Below are 16,701 nucleotides of genomic sequence, written 5' to 3'. Positions count from 1 at the left end.
TTTGCTTGTAGGCATGTATGGAGGCAGAGTTAGGGCAGGAGACAAAGTTCACAAATTTATTGATTTGAAAAATTTCTATTCTGCACAGTTTTATCATTCATACATTAATCTAGATGCGGACATTTACACCTATTTGACAGCAGATGTAAATGCTCATGCCTGCAAGATACACATGATTTCAACCATTTATACATAGGCACCAACTTGTCTATATAAAATAGACCTAAGTAGGAGCTACTTCTCCTAGCTGGCATTCCACCAGGTCACAGCTAAAAACACAAGTTGCTCTATATCAAGGCCTTTCTACTTCAGGTAAGTATGAACAGTATTTATAGTCTGGAGACAATGGCTTCTGCATCACTCATTCGGCAATCTTTGTTCAGGGGTCCTTTTATAAAGGGTGTCAGGTCAAAAGTGCGCCGGGACAAAGGCGCGCGCAGACAATTGAGCGCAGCATGGAGGTGCGCGCCGCAGAAAATCACTGTTTTTACGGCTCCGACGGGGGGGGAGCCCCCCCACTTTACTTAATAGACATCGCGCTGCGTTGTGGGGGCTTTATGGGGGGCGTGGGGGGTTGTAACCCCCCACATTTTACTGAAAACGTCACTTTTTCCCTGCTTTTAGGGAAAAAGTTAAGTTTACAGTAAAATGTGGAGGATTACAACCCCCCAAACCCCCCACAACGCCGGCGCGATCTCTATTAAGTAAACTGGGGGGGCTCCCCAACAAAAATCCCCGTCGGAGCCCCTAAAAACTGTAATTTTCTTTGGCGCGCGCCTCCATCTTGCGCTCAGTTGTCAGCGCACGCCTTTGTCTTTCGCGGGGTTGTCTATGAACCTTTATAAAGCCATGCTACAAAGTGGGCTGCACTATTTTGTAGTGCATGGGTTTCTTGAGCCATTACAGTGTGGCTCTAAAATGGCTGCGGCTTGGTTTTTCCTATTAATGGCCAGGTGCTAATTTCAAAACTAGCGCTTGAGCCCAGTAGCGCGGGTTGAGTGGCACTCCTCTCCCGCTCTCTTCTCTGTCCTTTCCTGCTCCTTCCTGAGCCCCCCTTCCGCACACGCATGCCCCTTCCCCCATATTTCTTTAATTTTCCCGGCGCAAGCAGCATCACGAACTTGCTGCCCGAGTTGGTGTCGGCTCTCCCTCTTCCTAGACACGGGACCCAGATGTGACATCAGAGAGAGAGCCAACACTGACATGGGCAGCTAGCTTGTGATGCTGCTCGCACCGGGAAAATTGAAAGAAGTACGAGGGAAGGGGCACACATGCGCGGCGAGTGGGGTCAGGAAGGAGCGGGGGGCATAGAGGAAGACGGGGGTTGGCGCCCCCCCCCCACCCCGAGACAGCACCCGGGGTGGACCGCTCCTCCCCACCGCCTTACTATGCCACTGCTAGAGCCCTTACTTACTGCCACCTATCATGTAGGTGGTAAGGACTCTCGTGCTAATCCTGCAGTAGTTAGACAGCGCACACCAATGCCCAGAGGTAACCAATTAGCGTGGGGTATGCCTATTCTCCATCCCCAAACACGTGGTTAGTATGTTCGAAGCCCAAAGTTAGTGCATGGGGCCTGAGAATACTGGTGTTGTGACTAGACTAATATGTATATAGGGATACAGTCGTAATTATCTGAAAAAATTATTTGTTCAAAAATGTACTGTAATTTAGGTTTAACAGAAGGATTTCATTCATTCACATCAAAAGATACAACAGACAAAAAATATAGTAACAAGACGGAGAAAAACAAACCTCATACACAGGCGGCCGGGACTACACAAGTACCCTAGGCCAGTGGTTCCCAACCCTGTCCTGGAGGACCACCAGGCCAATCGGGTTTTCAGGATAGCCCTAATGAATATGCATGGAGCGGATTTGCATGCCTGTCACTTCTATTATATGCAAATCTCTCTCATGCATATTCATTAGGGCTGGCCTGAAAACCCAATTGGCCTGGTGGTCCTCCAGGACAGGGTTGGGGACCACTGCCCTAAGCCGCCTGTATCATCACTGATTTGAGAAAAAATTCCATACATAAATATTGTATCTTTTGATGCCTGAGCATTCCACAGCTGCGGATTTTAAGTGGCAGTACGCATGCTTGGTAAAATGGCCCCTCAATAAAGAAGACAGGTTACAAATTTAGTTCACTTACATATGCAGAAACAGAGATCTACAAACAAGTGATGGGTGATCCCTTCTTAACACATTAGCAATTATACTATACACTACTGTGAGATTGATTTCTTTTAAGCACTGCAAAATAAAATATTTTTCAACTTCTGGTTGTAGGTAGGAGGTATTAATATGCATCTGTTTTCCAAGTAAATGAAAAATCTCATTTATTTTGTTTCTGTTAATGGTCAAAAGTTAATTGGAATAGATCTTTACTCTGTGGAAGAGTCAGACCAGTTTATTTCTGCTGATATTTGAACAGGAAATGCAAATGAAAAGAGAAATGTTTCCTTATTGGTGGCGTTGCCAGAAATGAATTTTCTTTTTTAGGGGGGAAGGAAGGTTAACACGGTTCTGCACTAGGCATCCTATTTTCTCAGCATCTCCTTGGTTCACCTTCCCTCTCCTCATCCCCAGCCCCCCCCCCTCTCTGTCGGCCCTACTCTCTGCTACCCCGAATCTCTCCTGCCTGCCGCCCCAATGTTCTTCCCAGATCTTTCCTGCCTGCTGTGCCCTGAATCGTCACCCTGCTCGTCTCTGGATTTTTCCTGCCTGCCACCCTGAATCTCTCCTGCCCTTCCCCGCATTGCGAGCCCGTGGTTTTAACCAAGGGGTTAAAACCACCGATGAGTGTGGCCTTAGGCCACGCCCCAATGCATCATCTGATGCGCGAGGAGGGGCCTAAGGCCCTGATTGGGTGAGGCACCCTGGGCCTGGGGCGCCTCAGCCAATCATGCGTTCATCGTTCATTTGTCCAGCCTGCCATCCTAGGTGGAGCTACAGGTAGGGAAGAAGGGAGGTGGGCCGGCCAGCCAGCCAGATCAGGATGGGGGTTTTACATGGCAGGAGGGAGTTGCATCCCTTCTGCCTTTTGTGGGGCATCGGCGGGGCTGTGTTGGGGGGGGGCATTTTGTAGGGGTTGGGAGAGGGAGGAAGCAGTTCTTGGGGGGGGGGGGTTATTTTTTTTAACCAAGCAGATATTTTGCGTGTGTAAAACATGCAAAATATCTGCCTGATTAAAAAAAAGAAAAAAAAAAAAAATTACAAGCCCTGACAGCAGTGACAGGAGGCTGCTTCTCTTGTCACTACTGTCAGGGGCTGCGCATGAGCGGGGATCGCACATTTGCGATCCCTGCTCGCAAATGGGGATGTTCCTCCGATCACCCCATTTGAATAAGACTAATTTGTGAATCAGTCAGACCTGCCCGAATCTGAAACGAATTGTTCCGATTCAGGCAGGTTAGTGAATCTTGGCCTATATCAGAAGGGTTACCCTCATGATAGATTTATCACTGGAGGAAAACTCCCCTCCCCTCCACACATTGTGCCATCCACTTTGTCCAGAAATGACATTGGCTCTCACACTGAAGGCTTTTTTTTTTTTTTTAACCAACATCACCGCGTTAGAAAAATATGAAGATTACTATAATATTCATTTAAAGGAAAACATATATGATTTTTGCACTTCAAAAAACATGGGGGAGGGTAACCTGCACAGGTTTTTAGTGCCGGCCGCCGTGGTAACAGCTCCAACGCTCATAGAATTCCTATGAGCGTCAGAGCTGTTACCACCACGGCTGGCGCTAAAAACGCTAGCGTGGCTTTGTAAAGGAGGGGGACAGTGATAGGTACAATCCTAAAAACAAAGGAGGGCTCATCCTGCACAGACTTAAAAACATCCTGCACGACCTTAAAAACAAACCTATAAACATAGAGTATGATGGTAGAAAAGGACCATTTGCCCAACAGTATGACGCAGGACCTACTTCTATTGGAACAGTGGTCATCGACTTGGCAGCTAAGCTTCAATGCTAAAAAATGTAAAGTCAAGCACCTTGGCAGCAGAAATCCGTGCAGAACTTACACACTAAATGGTGAAACCTTGGCTAGGACTAAGGCAGAATGTAATTTGGGGATGATCATTAGCGAAGACATGAAAACTGCCAATCAAGTGGAGAAGGCTTCATCGAAGGCAAAACAAATGATGGGTTGTATCTGTAGAAGTTTTGTCAGCCGGAAGCCCGAAGTCATAATGCCATTGTACAGATCCATGGTGAGACCTCATCTGGAATATTGTGTACAATTCTGGAGACCACATTACCAAAAAGATGTGCTGAGAGTTGAGTCGGTACAACGAATGGCCACCAGTATGGTCTCGGGACTCAAAGATCTCCCATATGAGGAAAGGCTGAATAAATTGCAGCTATACTCGCTCGAGGATTATGTAGAGAGAGGAGGCATGATTGAAACATTTAAATATATCACGGGCCGTATCGAGGTGCAAGACGATATCTTCTTTCTTAAAGGGCCCTCGGCCACAAGAGGGCATCCGCTGAAAATCAGGGGTGAGAAATTTCATGGCGACACCAGGAAGTATTTCTTCACCGAAAGGGTGGTTGATCATTAGAATCAACTACCGCTTCAGGTGATTGAGGCCAGCAGCGTGCCAGATTTTAAAAGGAAATGGGATACACATGTGGGTTCTCTAGGGAGGTAAAATCAAGGGGGGTATGTCATTAGAGTGGGCAGACTTGTTGGGCTATGGCCCTTTTCTGCCGTCATCTTCTATGTTTCTATATCTGCCCACTCGAAGAACCCTTCCTCAACAAGAACCCTCTTAAGCATTTCCCCGGAGCGAACCTACATGTTTATCCCATCGTCCCTTGAAGTCGAGTGCCTTAATGGCCTCAACTACCTGACATGGAAGACCATTCCATCGATCAACCACTCTTTCGGTGAAGAAGTATTTCCTGATGTCACCATGAAATCTCCCACCCTTGAGGAGAAGGTAATCTGCTCGGAGCGGCAGGTACAGTTCTAAAAGCAAAGGAGAGGGTAACCTTGGAGCGGCACATACAACGCTCAAAACAAAGGAGGGGGTAACCTTGGAGCGGCACATACAACGCTCAAAACAAAGGAGGGGGTAACCTTGGAGCGGCACATACAACGCTCAAAACAAAGGAGGGGGTAACCTCGGAGGGGCAGATACAACCCTCAAAACAAAAGAGGGGGTGACCCGCATGGAGCGGCACATACAACGCTCAAAACAAAGGAGGAGTTAACCTTGGAGGGGCAGATACAACCCTCAAAACAAAGGAGGGGGTGACCCACGTGGAGCGGTACATGAAACCCTCAAAACAAAGGAGGGGGTGTCCCGCATGGAGCGGCACATACAACGCTCAAAACAAAGGAGGGGGTAACCTTGGAGGGGCAGATAAAACCCTCAAAACAAAGGAGGGGGTGACCCGTGTGGAGCGGTACATGAAACCCTCAAAACAAAGGAGGGGGTGACCCGTGTGGAGTGGCATATACAACCCTCAAAACAAAGGAGGGGGTGACCCGCGTGGAGCGGCACATGCAACCCTCAAAACAAAGGAGGGGGTGTCCCGCATGGAGCGGCACATACAACGCTCAAAACAAAGGAGGGGTAACCTCGGAGGGGCAGATACAACCCTCAAAACAAAGGAGAGGGTGACCCCCGTGGAATGGCACATACAACCCTCAAAACAAAGGAGAGGGTGACCCCCGAGGAACGGCACATACAACCCTCAAAACAAAGGAGGGGGTAACCTCGGAGGAGCAGATACAACCCTAAAAAAACAAAGGAGGAGGTGACCCGTGTGGAGCGGTACATACAACCCTCAAAACAAAGGAGGGGGTGACCCGCGTGGAGCGGTACATACAGCCCTCAAAACAAAGGAGGGGGTGACCCGCGTGGAGCGGTACATACAACCCTCAAAACAAAGGAGGGGGGTGACCCGCGTGGAGCGGTACATACAACCCTCAAAACAAAGGAGGGTGTGACCCGCGTGGAGCAGCACATACAACCCTCAAAACAAAGGAGGGGGTAACCTCGGAGGGGCAGATACAACCCTCAAAACAAAGGAGGGGTGACCCGCGTGGAGCGGCACATGCAACCCTCAAAACAAAGGAGGGGGTGACCCGCGTGGAGCGGCACATACAACCCTCAAAACAAAGGAGGAGGTAACCTGCGTGGAACGCCACTTTACTGCACAAACTAATGGACCATGCTAATCTTTATCTACCAACATTTACTTCAGTACCATGAAATCAAATCAGGAACCTTTGCATGGCAGCTTGCAGCACAGCTATGAAGCTGGCCCCATATTGTTCTTTATTTGTAATTGATTTTGTTCTGTTCAGAGCCTTTTTCATTCGTTCACTGGTAAATCAGGGTGGGAGGGCTGAAGTTAACCCCTTGAGTATTTGGCCCACTTCATGCCTCTAACCTAGCTTGTTTTCAGGGTAATGCATTTACTCATAGCATGGATACAGGTCTTGGCTATGTGTGTACGTGTGCCTCACCCAGACTTGCATTGCAGAAGATTTTTTTTAAAATGGGACCCTAATATTCCTCCGTGTTAGCTTAGTTTCCTGCCTTGAGAAACAAACACAGTGGGGAACCCAGCCATTACTCACGTGATCCCTGTATTATAATATTGTACATGGCAGTAGTGATGCACAGACAAGAATTTTAACCGTGAGACTGCTTACTGGTGCTTTGCCTTTGCTTCAAACATCAAGAATCATTTTAGGTTATTTACTGGAAAGATTTTTGAGGCCTCACTCAGGATAGATTCAGGCTTTTAGGCAGTCCTATAAAGTTCTAAAGCTGTAGTAGTGTTACGAGGCTACTCATGTCTTGCTCTCATTTGATTTGTTTCCTATGAAAAGAGATTCTCAAAAAGTGCCACTGTTGTCGCCTCCTAAAAACGATAGATAACAAGGTCTGTGCCATATACTTTTCATATTCAGGACTGACATTGGAGAAGTTTGAGGCCCAAGATGAATTTAATTCAGAACCTCGATTTTTTTGAGATGGGGGGGGGGGCCTCTCTCTATCTGTCTCTGTCTGTCTGTCTGTCTCTCTGTCTGTCTGTCTCTCTGCCTCTGCAGTTTTGTATGCCATTGTAAGTCCAAGCCCACCGATGCAGAGGAGTGTGAAATAACTTTGAGCTGCTCAGCAGCGGACAGGATGTTTATTATGGGGTTTGTAGCCCCTACTATGCCGTTACAGCAATTCATTCCCTCTAAGGACAGCCCTATCCTTATTCTGTCATGCCTACATTTCTCTAGATGCTGTTAGACCCCCCAGCTTTGCTTTAGGATTCCTATTTGTATTTACAGCATGATGGGCAGGAGATGGGGGGGGGGGGGAGAGTATTCAGGATGGAAACAGCTCTAGAATCTTGTTCTGTTAAACCAACACTGGTGGCAGAGCTATCGCTCTTTGTGCCCTCTAATACTTCTATGCAGGTTTGGATGCTCATACAGCATCACTCGCTCTCTAGCAGCATGAGTGCCCACTAGGAAAAGATGCATTTTTGTCTGTTATCACCCCCCTCCCAGTTTGCTAGTAAGACTGGTACTACCTTTCTCCCTGTAGGAATAAGTACTCTGCCATTAGAAAGATACAGAAGCTGATCAAACCCCAGTATCAGCCATAGAGGCACTCACATTCTCTACTTACTGTTCTCCCAGGGGGGAGGGACCCACTGTAGAATGTGCAGGGTCCTCTTCTATCAATCCCTCCACCGATCTGCAGAACAATCCAGTTTAAATTGCTGGTAGCTGGACAGGTCTCCCCTCCCTCCCTTTGTCGTTGATATCTAATGGGCATGAGCTCCCCTGCAGGATTCCTGGAAGCAACTGGTAATATGGGGGTGAAGCGACCAGAAGATGCGAGATTAGGGAGCAGTGACTGCAAATAATAAACCAGGAGAAGGAGTCAGAAAATGGGAAGAGAGATCGCACTAGCAAGTGACAGCTGGGGATGCATCTGTGATGACAGCAGCACACGCTCCAAAGAGAAATCAAGCAGGCGGGCAGAATCCACTCTGAAACGCCCAAATTTCCAAAGGAAGGAACCTGAAGGATTTTAATTAGTGTCAGCGTGCCTCAAAGGAATAGTAAAGAGCTGCTTTTGCTGTTGATCAATGCAATACTTGGAGTGCATACAGGGAAAAGAAAAAAAAAAGGGGGGGGGAGGGGAGAGTGAGGAAGAATGCCAAAAAGGAAACCACCTCGGTCCTTCCAAGTGGCAGCCATTCCTTTGAAAGCGGCAGGAGCAGGTTATGAGGGAGAGTCCTGCAAACAAAACTGCCACTTTTGAACCTTTCAGCCTGGGGAGCCAAAAAATGAAGTTTAAATCTTTTGGGGTTTTGTATCAAGTTTGGAATTGCTGAAGGAGCCATGGGATTTTGGGGCCAAGGGTGTTACTGAAAATCTACAAGGAACATCAGTAATATTTCCTTAAGGATTTTCTTATGTAGTATACAGTATGTCACTAGAAAACCACCATAAGATAAGGCTTCCCAAATCATTCCTGGGGACTCAACAGTCAGTCATGCATATTCACAATGAATATGCAGTGAAGGCAAAGCATGCAGATTTGTGCCATGCATATTCATTGTGGATATCCTCAAGTCCAGCTGGCTGTGGAGTCAGCAGGATAAACTTGGGAGACTGATTGCAGAGGCATATGAGCCTTCGGGACAGTAAGGGAATTTCTAAGTACCTATTTTACTTATAATTTTAATGCACCCTATTGTCTATTTTTCTGTAAACCGCTTAGAATCCTAACGGAGTTTAGCGGTATATAAGAAATAAATTACATTACATTACATAATATAGTGTTGGTTACTTAGTACCACACATCTTTCTGAGACCTTATCCAACGCATATTATAATATGCTTAATATATGGAAACATAGTGTAAAATATATAAATCTGTATATTGCATGGCCCTACTTCCATTCTCGCTAGGGAGTTGGAATGGATTATCTGAAAACCTAAAAGGACAATTCTATAAAGGACATTCACTTTAATGGGGGCATGCCAAAAACAGCAGTGTTAAAATGTGTGCATGTAATCTATAAAGTGATGGTCTTCATTCATGTATAAGTTGGAACCACTTTGGGTTCTAATGAGCCAAAGTAGAGCAGCCAAATATATTCTCATGTGAGGCCATGGCACTTTGTCAATAAAATCAATCCCCACCAGCCAATCTTTCAAACTTCATATCCTCAAGGTTATTTCCAATGCATTCTCTTTTATCTATTGAAAATTGCCTTGGCCTTCAAGCATGTGACTCTTCCCCTCAGCCACTTATTTTTTCTGTCCTGAGTAGGGTTACCAGATTTCCCCTTTAAAAAAAAAGAGGACACCTGGCCACACCCTGTTCCGCCCCCAGCTCCATCCTCACACAAACCTCGTGTCTCCTTCCCTGTGCTTTGGGACGCATCTGGAGAACCTCCACGCATGCTACTATCTAGCAAATATTGTGGAAAGGCTATCTGCTGATTCAAGTAGCTCACCATTTTTGTGCAGTAGGTTTACATCAGGGGTCTCAAAGTCCCTCCTTGAGGGCCGCAATCCAGTCGGGTTTTCAGGATTTTCCCAATGAATATGCATTGAAAGCAGTGCATGCACATAGATCTCATGCATATTCATTGGAGAAATCCTGAAAACCCGACTGGATTGCGGCCCTCAAGGAGGAACTTTGAGACCCCTGGTATACAGCTACACCACAGCCACTCCCTCTCATAAAACCCCATACTCTAAGGCCTCTCCAGGAACATCTTTTTCCTGGCATCCTTAGTGTCTAGAGGATTCCTGTTGAGTGAATTTTTCAAACACAGCTGACTTTCATGTTTCTGTCCTTGAAATGACCAGGCTGGTGCCATCTGCACAGCTTTCCCAAAATGGTGAGACAATGATGCCATTCTGATTGCATTTCCCACAAGGTTCAGGCATTTAACAGCCGCTATGCTAGTTAATTTCCACAGTTGACCATCAAGCCGATGAACCCTCTGGAGAAGAGATCACAACCCGGCCCCAACCCCACATTTAATAGAGGTGGAAGAAAGGGGAAGAAGAGGAAAAAGAAAAAAATAATGAGGAAGAAGGAGAGACTGCTACAAACCCTCCATCCCCCTCCCTCCTAACTGTCCATCACGTCTCTCTTCCAATCATTCCTCAGTTTCCTCCATCCTCTTTCTCCTTTATATGGTAGGCAGGCCCTGCCCAATACATCCCAGGATGCATCACATGGGCCAGGGTGCAGCCATTTTGCAGATGGCAGTGCCAGGGGCAGGAGTGAGTAAGCATCACTCCTGCCTCCTTCCAGTACAGAGTTGGGGACCTTTAAGGGGTCATGGTGTAGGGACTACTAAGCTATCTGGATTTTTTTTATAGGATGGGGAGAGAGAAGACCCTAGACTACCAGGGATTTGTGTGGATGGGTGGGAATTAGACCACCCAAGAATCCTTTTTTTATATATTGGGAGGGGGAGAGGAGGTGCCAGATCAGGGTGGGTACTGCTAGACACCAGGGGTATTATTGGATGTGGTGGGATCGAGGAGCCATGCTGTGGCATTTTTAAAAATTTAATTTTAACTTTCCTGTCAGTGCCTGAGCCAATCACCACTCAGGCACTGAAAGGAAAGTTGACATTTAGCACTGAGCTGCAAATTACTGCTGCCATTTTAATTTGTATGCAGGACCGGATTAAGGAGTAGGCCCAGTAGGCACGTGCCTAGGGCCTGAAATTGTCAGGGGGGGGCCCGCTGAATGAGGGCAAACAGAGTAGTTGCCCTGTGGGTCTCCCTTCCCCTCACCTTGCTTTATATTTATTTTTATCACATGGCAACGGGCCCCGGCATCGATGTCAAGTAAGTTTGGCAAACATTATCTTGCAAGCAGTGCTGCTCGGCCAAAGCTTCCCCTCTGACACGAACTGCCCAGGCAAAAACAGGAAGCTGCATCAGAGGGGAAGCTTTGGCCAAGCAGCACTGCTCGCAAGATAACGGTTGCCAAAATTACTTGCCATCGTTGCTGGGGCCCATCGCCATTTGAAAAAAAAAAAAAAAAACAACATTAGAAAGCAAGGTGACCAACGAAGGTGAGAGGAAGGGAAGGAGATGGTCCTGGGGTGGAGGGAGAGAGAGAGAAGGGGGTAGATGATGGAAGTAGGGAGAAGGGAGAGAGAGAGAAGGGGACAAATGATGGAAGTGGGGAGAAGGGAGAGAGAGAGAGAGAGAAGGGGCAGATGATAGAAGTGGAGAGAAAGAAAGAAGGGGGCAGATGATGGACGTGGGGAGAGAGAGAAGAGGGCAGATGGATCTCAGTTGAGAGGGGAGAGCAGATGCTGAATGGAAGTGGGGTGTGTGAGAGGGGGACAGATGCTTAATGGAAGTGGGGTGAGAGAGGGGCACAGATGCTGAATGGAAGTGTGGGGGAGGGGGGATAGACAAATTAAATGAAAGGGAGGATGAGCGAGGGGAACAGATGCTGGAAGGAAGTGGGGAGGAGAAAGAAAAAAAGCATATGCTGGATTGGGGGAAAAGTATTGAGTTAGATACTGAAAGAGGTGAGGGAAAGAGCTGGCAAGCTATAGGTAGACACAATGAAAGAGGGAAATTGAGGACTGAATATTAAGAAAGAATTTAGACAGAGGCAGACAATAAATTGAGAAGGAAGACCAGGGAAGAAAAGGAGGAGAGGAGAGAGATAAATGCCAGAGCATGGAGGAAGCGGGAAGATATAGATACCAGACCTGGGAGGAGGAAAGGAGATAGATACCAGATCTGAGGGGAAGAAAGGAAGAGAGAGAGAAATGCTAAAATCTGGTGAAGGGAGGGAGAGATGGAAGGGAAGAAGACAGATGCCACACCATTGGGGAAATGAGAAGTAGATGGATACCAGACCAAGGGGGAGGGAGAGATGGAAGGGTGAAGCAGACAGTTTCTGGAAGAGGCATAGAAAGAGAGCAGATGCCATATGGAAAAGGCAGAGAGAGGACAGACAGTGGATGTAAGGAAGAGAATTATGAGAAGATGAGGAAAGCAGAAACCAGACAACAAAGGTAGAAAAAAAATTATATTTGTTTTATTCATTTATTTATTTTTATTATTGTGGATGTGTTGATAAATTCTTAAAAACATAAGAACTGCCATCTCCGGATCAGACCCATGGTCCATCGAGTCTGGCGATCCGCACACGCGGAGGCCCAGTCAGGTGTACACCTGATGTAGTTTTAGTCACCCATATCCCTCTATGCCTCTCGTAAGGAGATGTGCATCTAGTTTGCTTTTAAATCCTAGAACGGTGGATTCCGTAATAACCTCCTCTGGGAGAGCATTTCAGGTGTCCACTACTCGCTGCGTGAAGCAGAACTTCCTGACATTTGTCCTGGACTTGTCCCCCCTTAGCTTCAGTCCATGTCCTCTTGTCCGTGTCACGTTGGACAATGTAAATAATTTATTTTCCTGCCCTATTTTGTCGATGCCTTTCAGTATTTTGAAAGTCTCAATCATGTCCCCTCACAGTCTCCTCTTCTCAAGGGAGAGCAGTCCCAGTTTCTTGAGTCGTTCCTCATATTCCAAGTTCTCCATACCATTTATTAGCTTCATTGCTCGTCTCTGCACCCTCTCCAGCATTTTTATATCCTTCTTTAGGCTGGGAGACCGATGTTGGACACAGTATTCCAAGTGTGGTCTGACAATTGCCCTATAAAGCGGCATTATAACTTTCTCCGATCTGCTCATGATTTCTTTATCATGCCTAACATTCTATTTGCTTTCTTTGCCGCTGCCGCGCATTGTGCCGACGGTTTCAGGGTCCTATCTATCAGTACACCCAGGTCCCTTTCTTGTTCGCTCTTACCCAGAGTTGCACCTGACATTCTATATTCGTATTCCTTGTTCTTACTGCCTAAATGTATTACTTTGCACTTTTCCACATTAAACTTCATCTGCCATTTCTCCGCCCATTACTCTAACTGACACAAGTCACTCTGGAGTACCTCGCTATCCTTCTGCAATCTGATTGCCCGACATAGCTTTGTGTCGTCAGCAAATTTGATGATCCCACTGGATGTTCCTTCTTCTAGGTCATTTATGAAAATATTAAATAAGATGGGCCCAAGTACCGAGCTCTGGGGCACACCACTAGTCACTTTCTCTCAGTCCGAGAATTTCCCATTTATACCCACTCTCTGCTTTCTATTCTCTAGCCATTTGCCTATCCATCTTAGTATATCTCCCGCTATTCCATGGCTTTGTAGTTTCCTGAGAAGACTTTCATGTGGAACTTTGTCGAACACTTTTTGGAAGTCCAAGTATATTATGTCCACCGGTTCTCCATTATCAAATATGTTTGTTCACGGTTTCAAAAAATTGAAGTAAATTCGTCAAACATGATTTCCCTTCCCTGTAGCCGTGTTGACAGGCTCCCATCAGGTCGTGTGTGTCCAAGTGCTGGACTATGCTATCTTTAATCAGTGCTTCAACCATCTTTCCAGGGACAGACGTGAGACTTACCGGTCTGTAGTTGCCCGGTTCTCCTCTTGATCCTTTTTTGAAAATTGGCATGACATTCGCTATCTTCCAATCATCCAGTATCTGACCAGTTCTAATTGACAGGTTGGCAAGTTTTTGCAATAGCTCTCCGATTTCAACCTTCAGTTCTTTTAAGACTCTTGGGTGAATTCCATCAGGTCCAGGGGATTTGTCACCTTTAAGTTTGTCAATCTGGTAGTATATCTGATCCAAGTCTACCTCTACTGTGGTGAGGCTGTCCTCTATTACTCCTTTGAACACTTTCACTACTTCTGGTATTGTTGTGGTGTCCTCCTTCGTAAAGACAGACGCAAAAAAAGAAATTTAGTTTGTCAGCAATTTGTTTGTCTTCCTTGATGTACCCTTTTCTTCCCGGGTCATCCAACGGTCCCACCGCCTCTTTTGCGGGGTTTTTTCCTTTTACGTATCTAAAGAAGGGCTTGAAGTTCTTGGCCTCTTGTGCTATTTTCTCCTCGTAATCCTTTTTGGCATCCCTCACCGCCTTGTGACATTTCTTCTGCTCCTCCTTGTGTTTGTTCCGAGCTTCGGTTGTTTTCGTGCATTTCCATTCTTTAAAGGAGTCCTTCTTTCCCTTTATGGCTTCCCTCACCTCTCTAGTAAGCCATGCCAGTTCACTTTTGCCTTTATTTTCCCATCCTTTGGTTATCTGTGGAATGTAAAGGTTTTGTGCTTTTGTGCTAGTAGTTTTTAGTAGGGACCATGCCTGATCAACCGTTCTGATTTTATTCATCCTTTTCCTGAGCCGCTTTTTTACCATGGCTCTCATGCAGTCATATCTTCCTTTTTTAAAGTTGTGGTTAAGGTTTTGATACGCTTCCCTTTCTCGATGTGGAGGAGAGGGAGAGATGATCATTGTACATGAAAAAAAATAAAACATCCGCCGAAAATAAGTCCTAGTGTTTTTTTGGACCCAAAATTAATATAAGACACCCTCTCTTCAAACCTTCCCCCAAGACCAGCTCTGAACTGTCAGTAAGTTTCCACTCCAGCACTAAGAGCAGGGTTTCTTTGTGCACTGTTCTCTGAGCTTTGGGAGGGCATAACAAACAACCTCAATGACTTTAATTTGACTACATTTACAGTAAATACAGTACAATTTGTGACTATCTTTGGTTAGAATTACCAGATGTCTGGATTTACCCGGGCATGTTTTCTTTTTAGAGGACTGTCCAGGCATCCGGAAGGCTTTTCAAAACCCGGCGCTTTACTCGGGTTTTGAAAAGCGTTGAGATCGGGACCGTGTCTGGAGGGCATCTGCACATGCATGGATGTGGCGCAATGATGTCACATGCATGAGCGCATGCAGGCAACATCACATCTATGCATGCACAAATGCCCTCCAGACACAGCCCCTAAGAGACAAGATTTGTGTAGGGCTGGAATTGGGGGGCAGAATGAGGCAGGGCTATGGATGGGATGGGCTGGAGCAGAATGAGGCAGGGACGGGGTCACGTATCCTTTTTTTCAACCAAATATCTGGTAATCCTATCTTTGGTGCGCATGTTGTTTCCTGTACTAAATAAAGCCCTCTGATCATTCAGTGCCACTTAGCACCGGTGCTGGTCTAACACTAATTGACTCTAATGGTAGGGTTGCCAAATTTCCTCTTTAAAGAAGGAGGACACCTGGCCCTGCCCCATTCCGTCTCCAACTCTGCCCCATTGTGCCCCCAGCCCAGCCCCCACACGAACCTCCCCAACCTCGGGGCCATGCTGGTGGGCCTCTGGGCCTGCGTTAATGTCAATATAATGACATCATGTACATGCATGAGTGCGTGTGACATCACACATCCAGATGCAGCCCCAAGTTTAGGGACTTCCAAAACCTGGACAAACTGCTGGGCTTTGGAAATCCCTCCAGGCATCCAGACAGACTTTTAAAAAAGCGGATATGTCCGGGTTTTCCTGAACGTCTGGTAAACCTATCTAATGGTAGTGTTAGGTTCTAAGCATCGGGGCCTAAGGCAACAAATTATTTGACTTCTTGATATGTAGACTCGCTGTTTATCTTTCCAGTAGGAGGCAAATCCCTTCAGTTATTCCATGTAGATAAGTTTTTCTCTTTCTGTCTTGTAACCCTTTTGTTTCCTCTCAGCTGTAGGTGTGCAAGTTAAAATGGAACTACTGCGGCACAAATTCTGGACAGCACGGCAGCAGGTAAGAGCCATTTTGACTCTACGCAGGTCCCCTATGAAAGAGGAAGGATTTTACTTTCTTTTATTATCTAAAATTTAGGAAGATAGAAACATAGAAACATAGAAAATGACGGCAGAAAAGGGCCAAGGCCCATCTAGTCTGCTCACACTAATGACCCACCTCCTAACTTCCTCAATGAAGAGATCCTACATGCCAATCCCATCTTTTCTTAAAATCTGGCACGCTGCTGGCCTCAATTACCTGTAATAGAAGATTATTCCAGCGATCAACCACCCTTTCGGTGAAGAAATATTTTCTGGTGTCGCCATGAAATTTCCCTCCCCTGATTTTCAATGGATGCCCTCTTGTTGCCGTGGGTCCTTTAAGAAAAAAGATATCTTCTTCCACCTCAATACGGCTCGTGACATATTTGAACGTCTCTATCATGTCTCTCCTCTCTCTGCGTTCCTCGAGTGAGTATAGCTGCAACTTACCCAACCGTTCCTCATACGGGAGATCCTTGAGTCCTGAGACCATCCTGATGGCCATTCGCTGAACCGACTCAACTCTCAGCACGTCTTTTTGATAATGTGGCCTCCAGAATTGTACACAATATTTCGGATGGGATCTCACCATGGATCTGTACAACGGCATTATGACCTCGGGCTTATGGCTGACGAAGCTTCTACGGATACAACCCATGTCCAATTGCTTATTTATACAAAAGGAATATGCATTTTTTTTCTTTGGGACATATTTGGGACATTAATGGACACTTTTTCATTACAATGATTATAAACTGCTCTGGTATTGTCACTTCAGACTTTATTGTACAGATATTTCCTGGCTTTTTATAAGCACACTGCAAATATTTGGTGACATTTTGTGTGTATTTTTTCAATTAGTTTTTTAGATATGATGGTGAAGTTAATTATTATCTTTCTGTATGAACATTGTTTCCAACTAAAACCTGGTGTAAATTTTCATACCTAACCCACCCACCTTT

At 46.1% G+C, this 16,701-nt stretch overlaps 1 protein-coding gene across 7 annotated transcripts in view; it reads left to right on the top strand.

Moving 5' to 3' along the window:
* Positions 1-16,701, top strand: part of CACNA2D4 (calcium voltage-gated channel auxiliary subunit alpha2delta 4) — a 577,533-nt gene that overhangs the window by 429,256 nt on the left and 131,576 nt on the right. For all 7 annotated transcript variants that reach the window (XM_033951433.1, XM_033951432.1, XM_033951431.1 and 4 more), the window contains one exon: positions 15,655-15,716. In XM_033951433.1, the coding sequence (XP_033807324.1) occupies positions 15,655-15,716 (62 nt within the window). The remainder of the gene's footprint in view (positions 1-15,654; positions 15,717-16,701) is intronic.

Source organism: Geotrypetes seraphini, chromosome 7, assembly GCF_902459505.1.
Source record: "Geotrypetes seraphini chromosome 7, aGeoSer1.1, whole genome shotgun sequence".
Lineage (NCBI taxonomy): Eukaryota > Metazoa > Chordata > Amphibia > Gymnophiona > Dermophiidae > Geotrypetes > Geotrypetes seraphini.
This window is presented reverse-complemented; position numbering and strand designations above follow the sequence as displayed.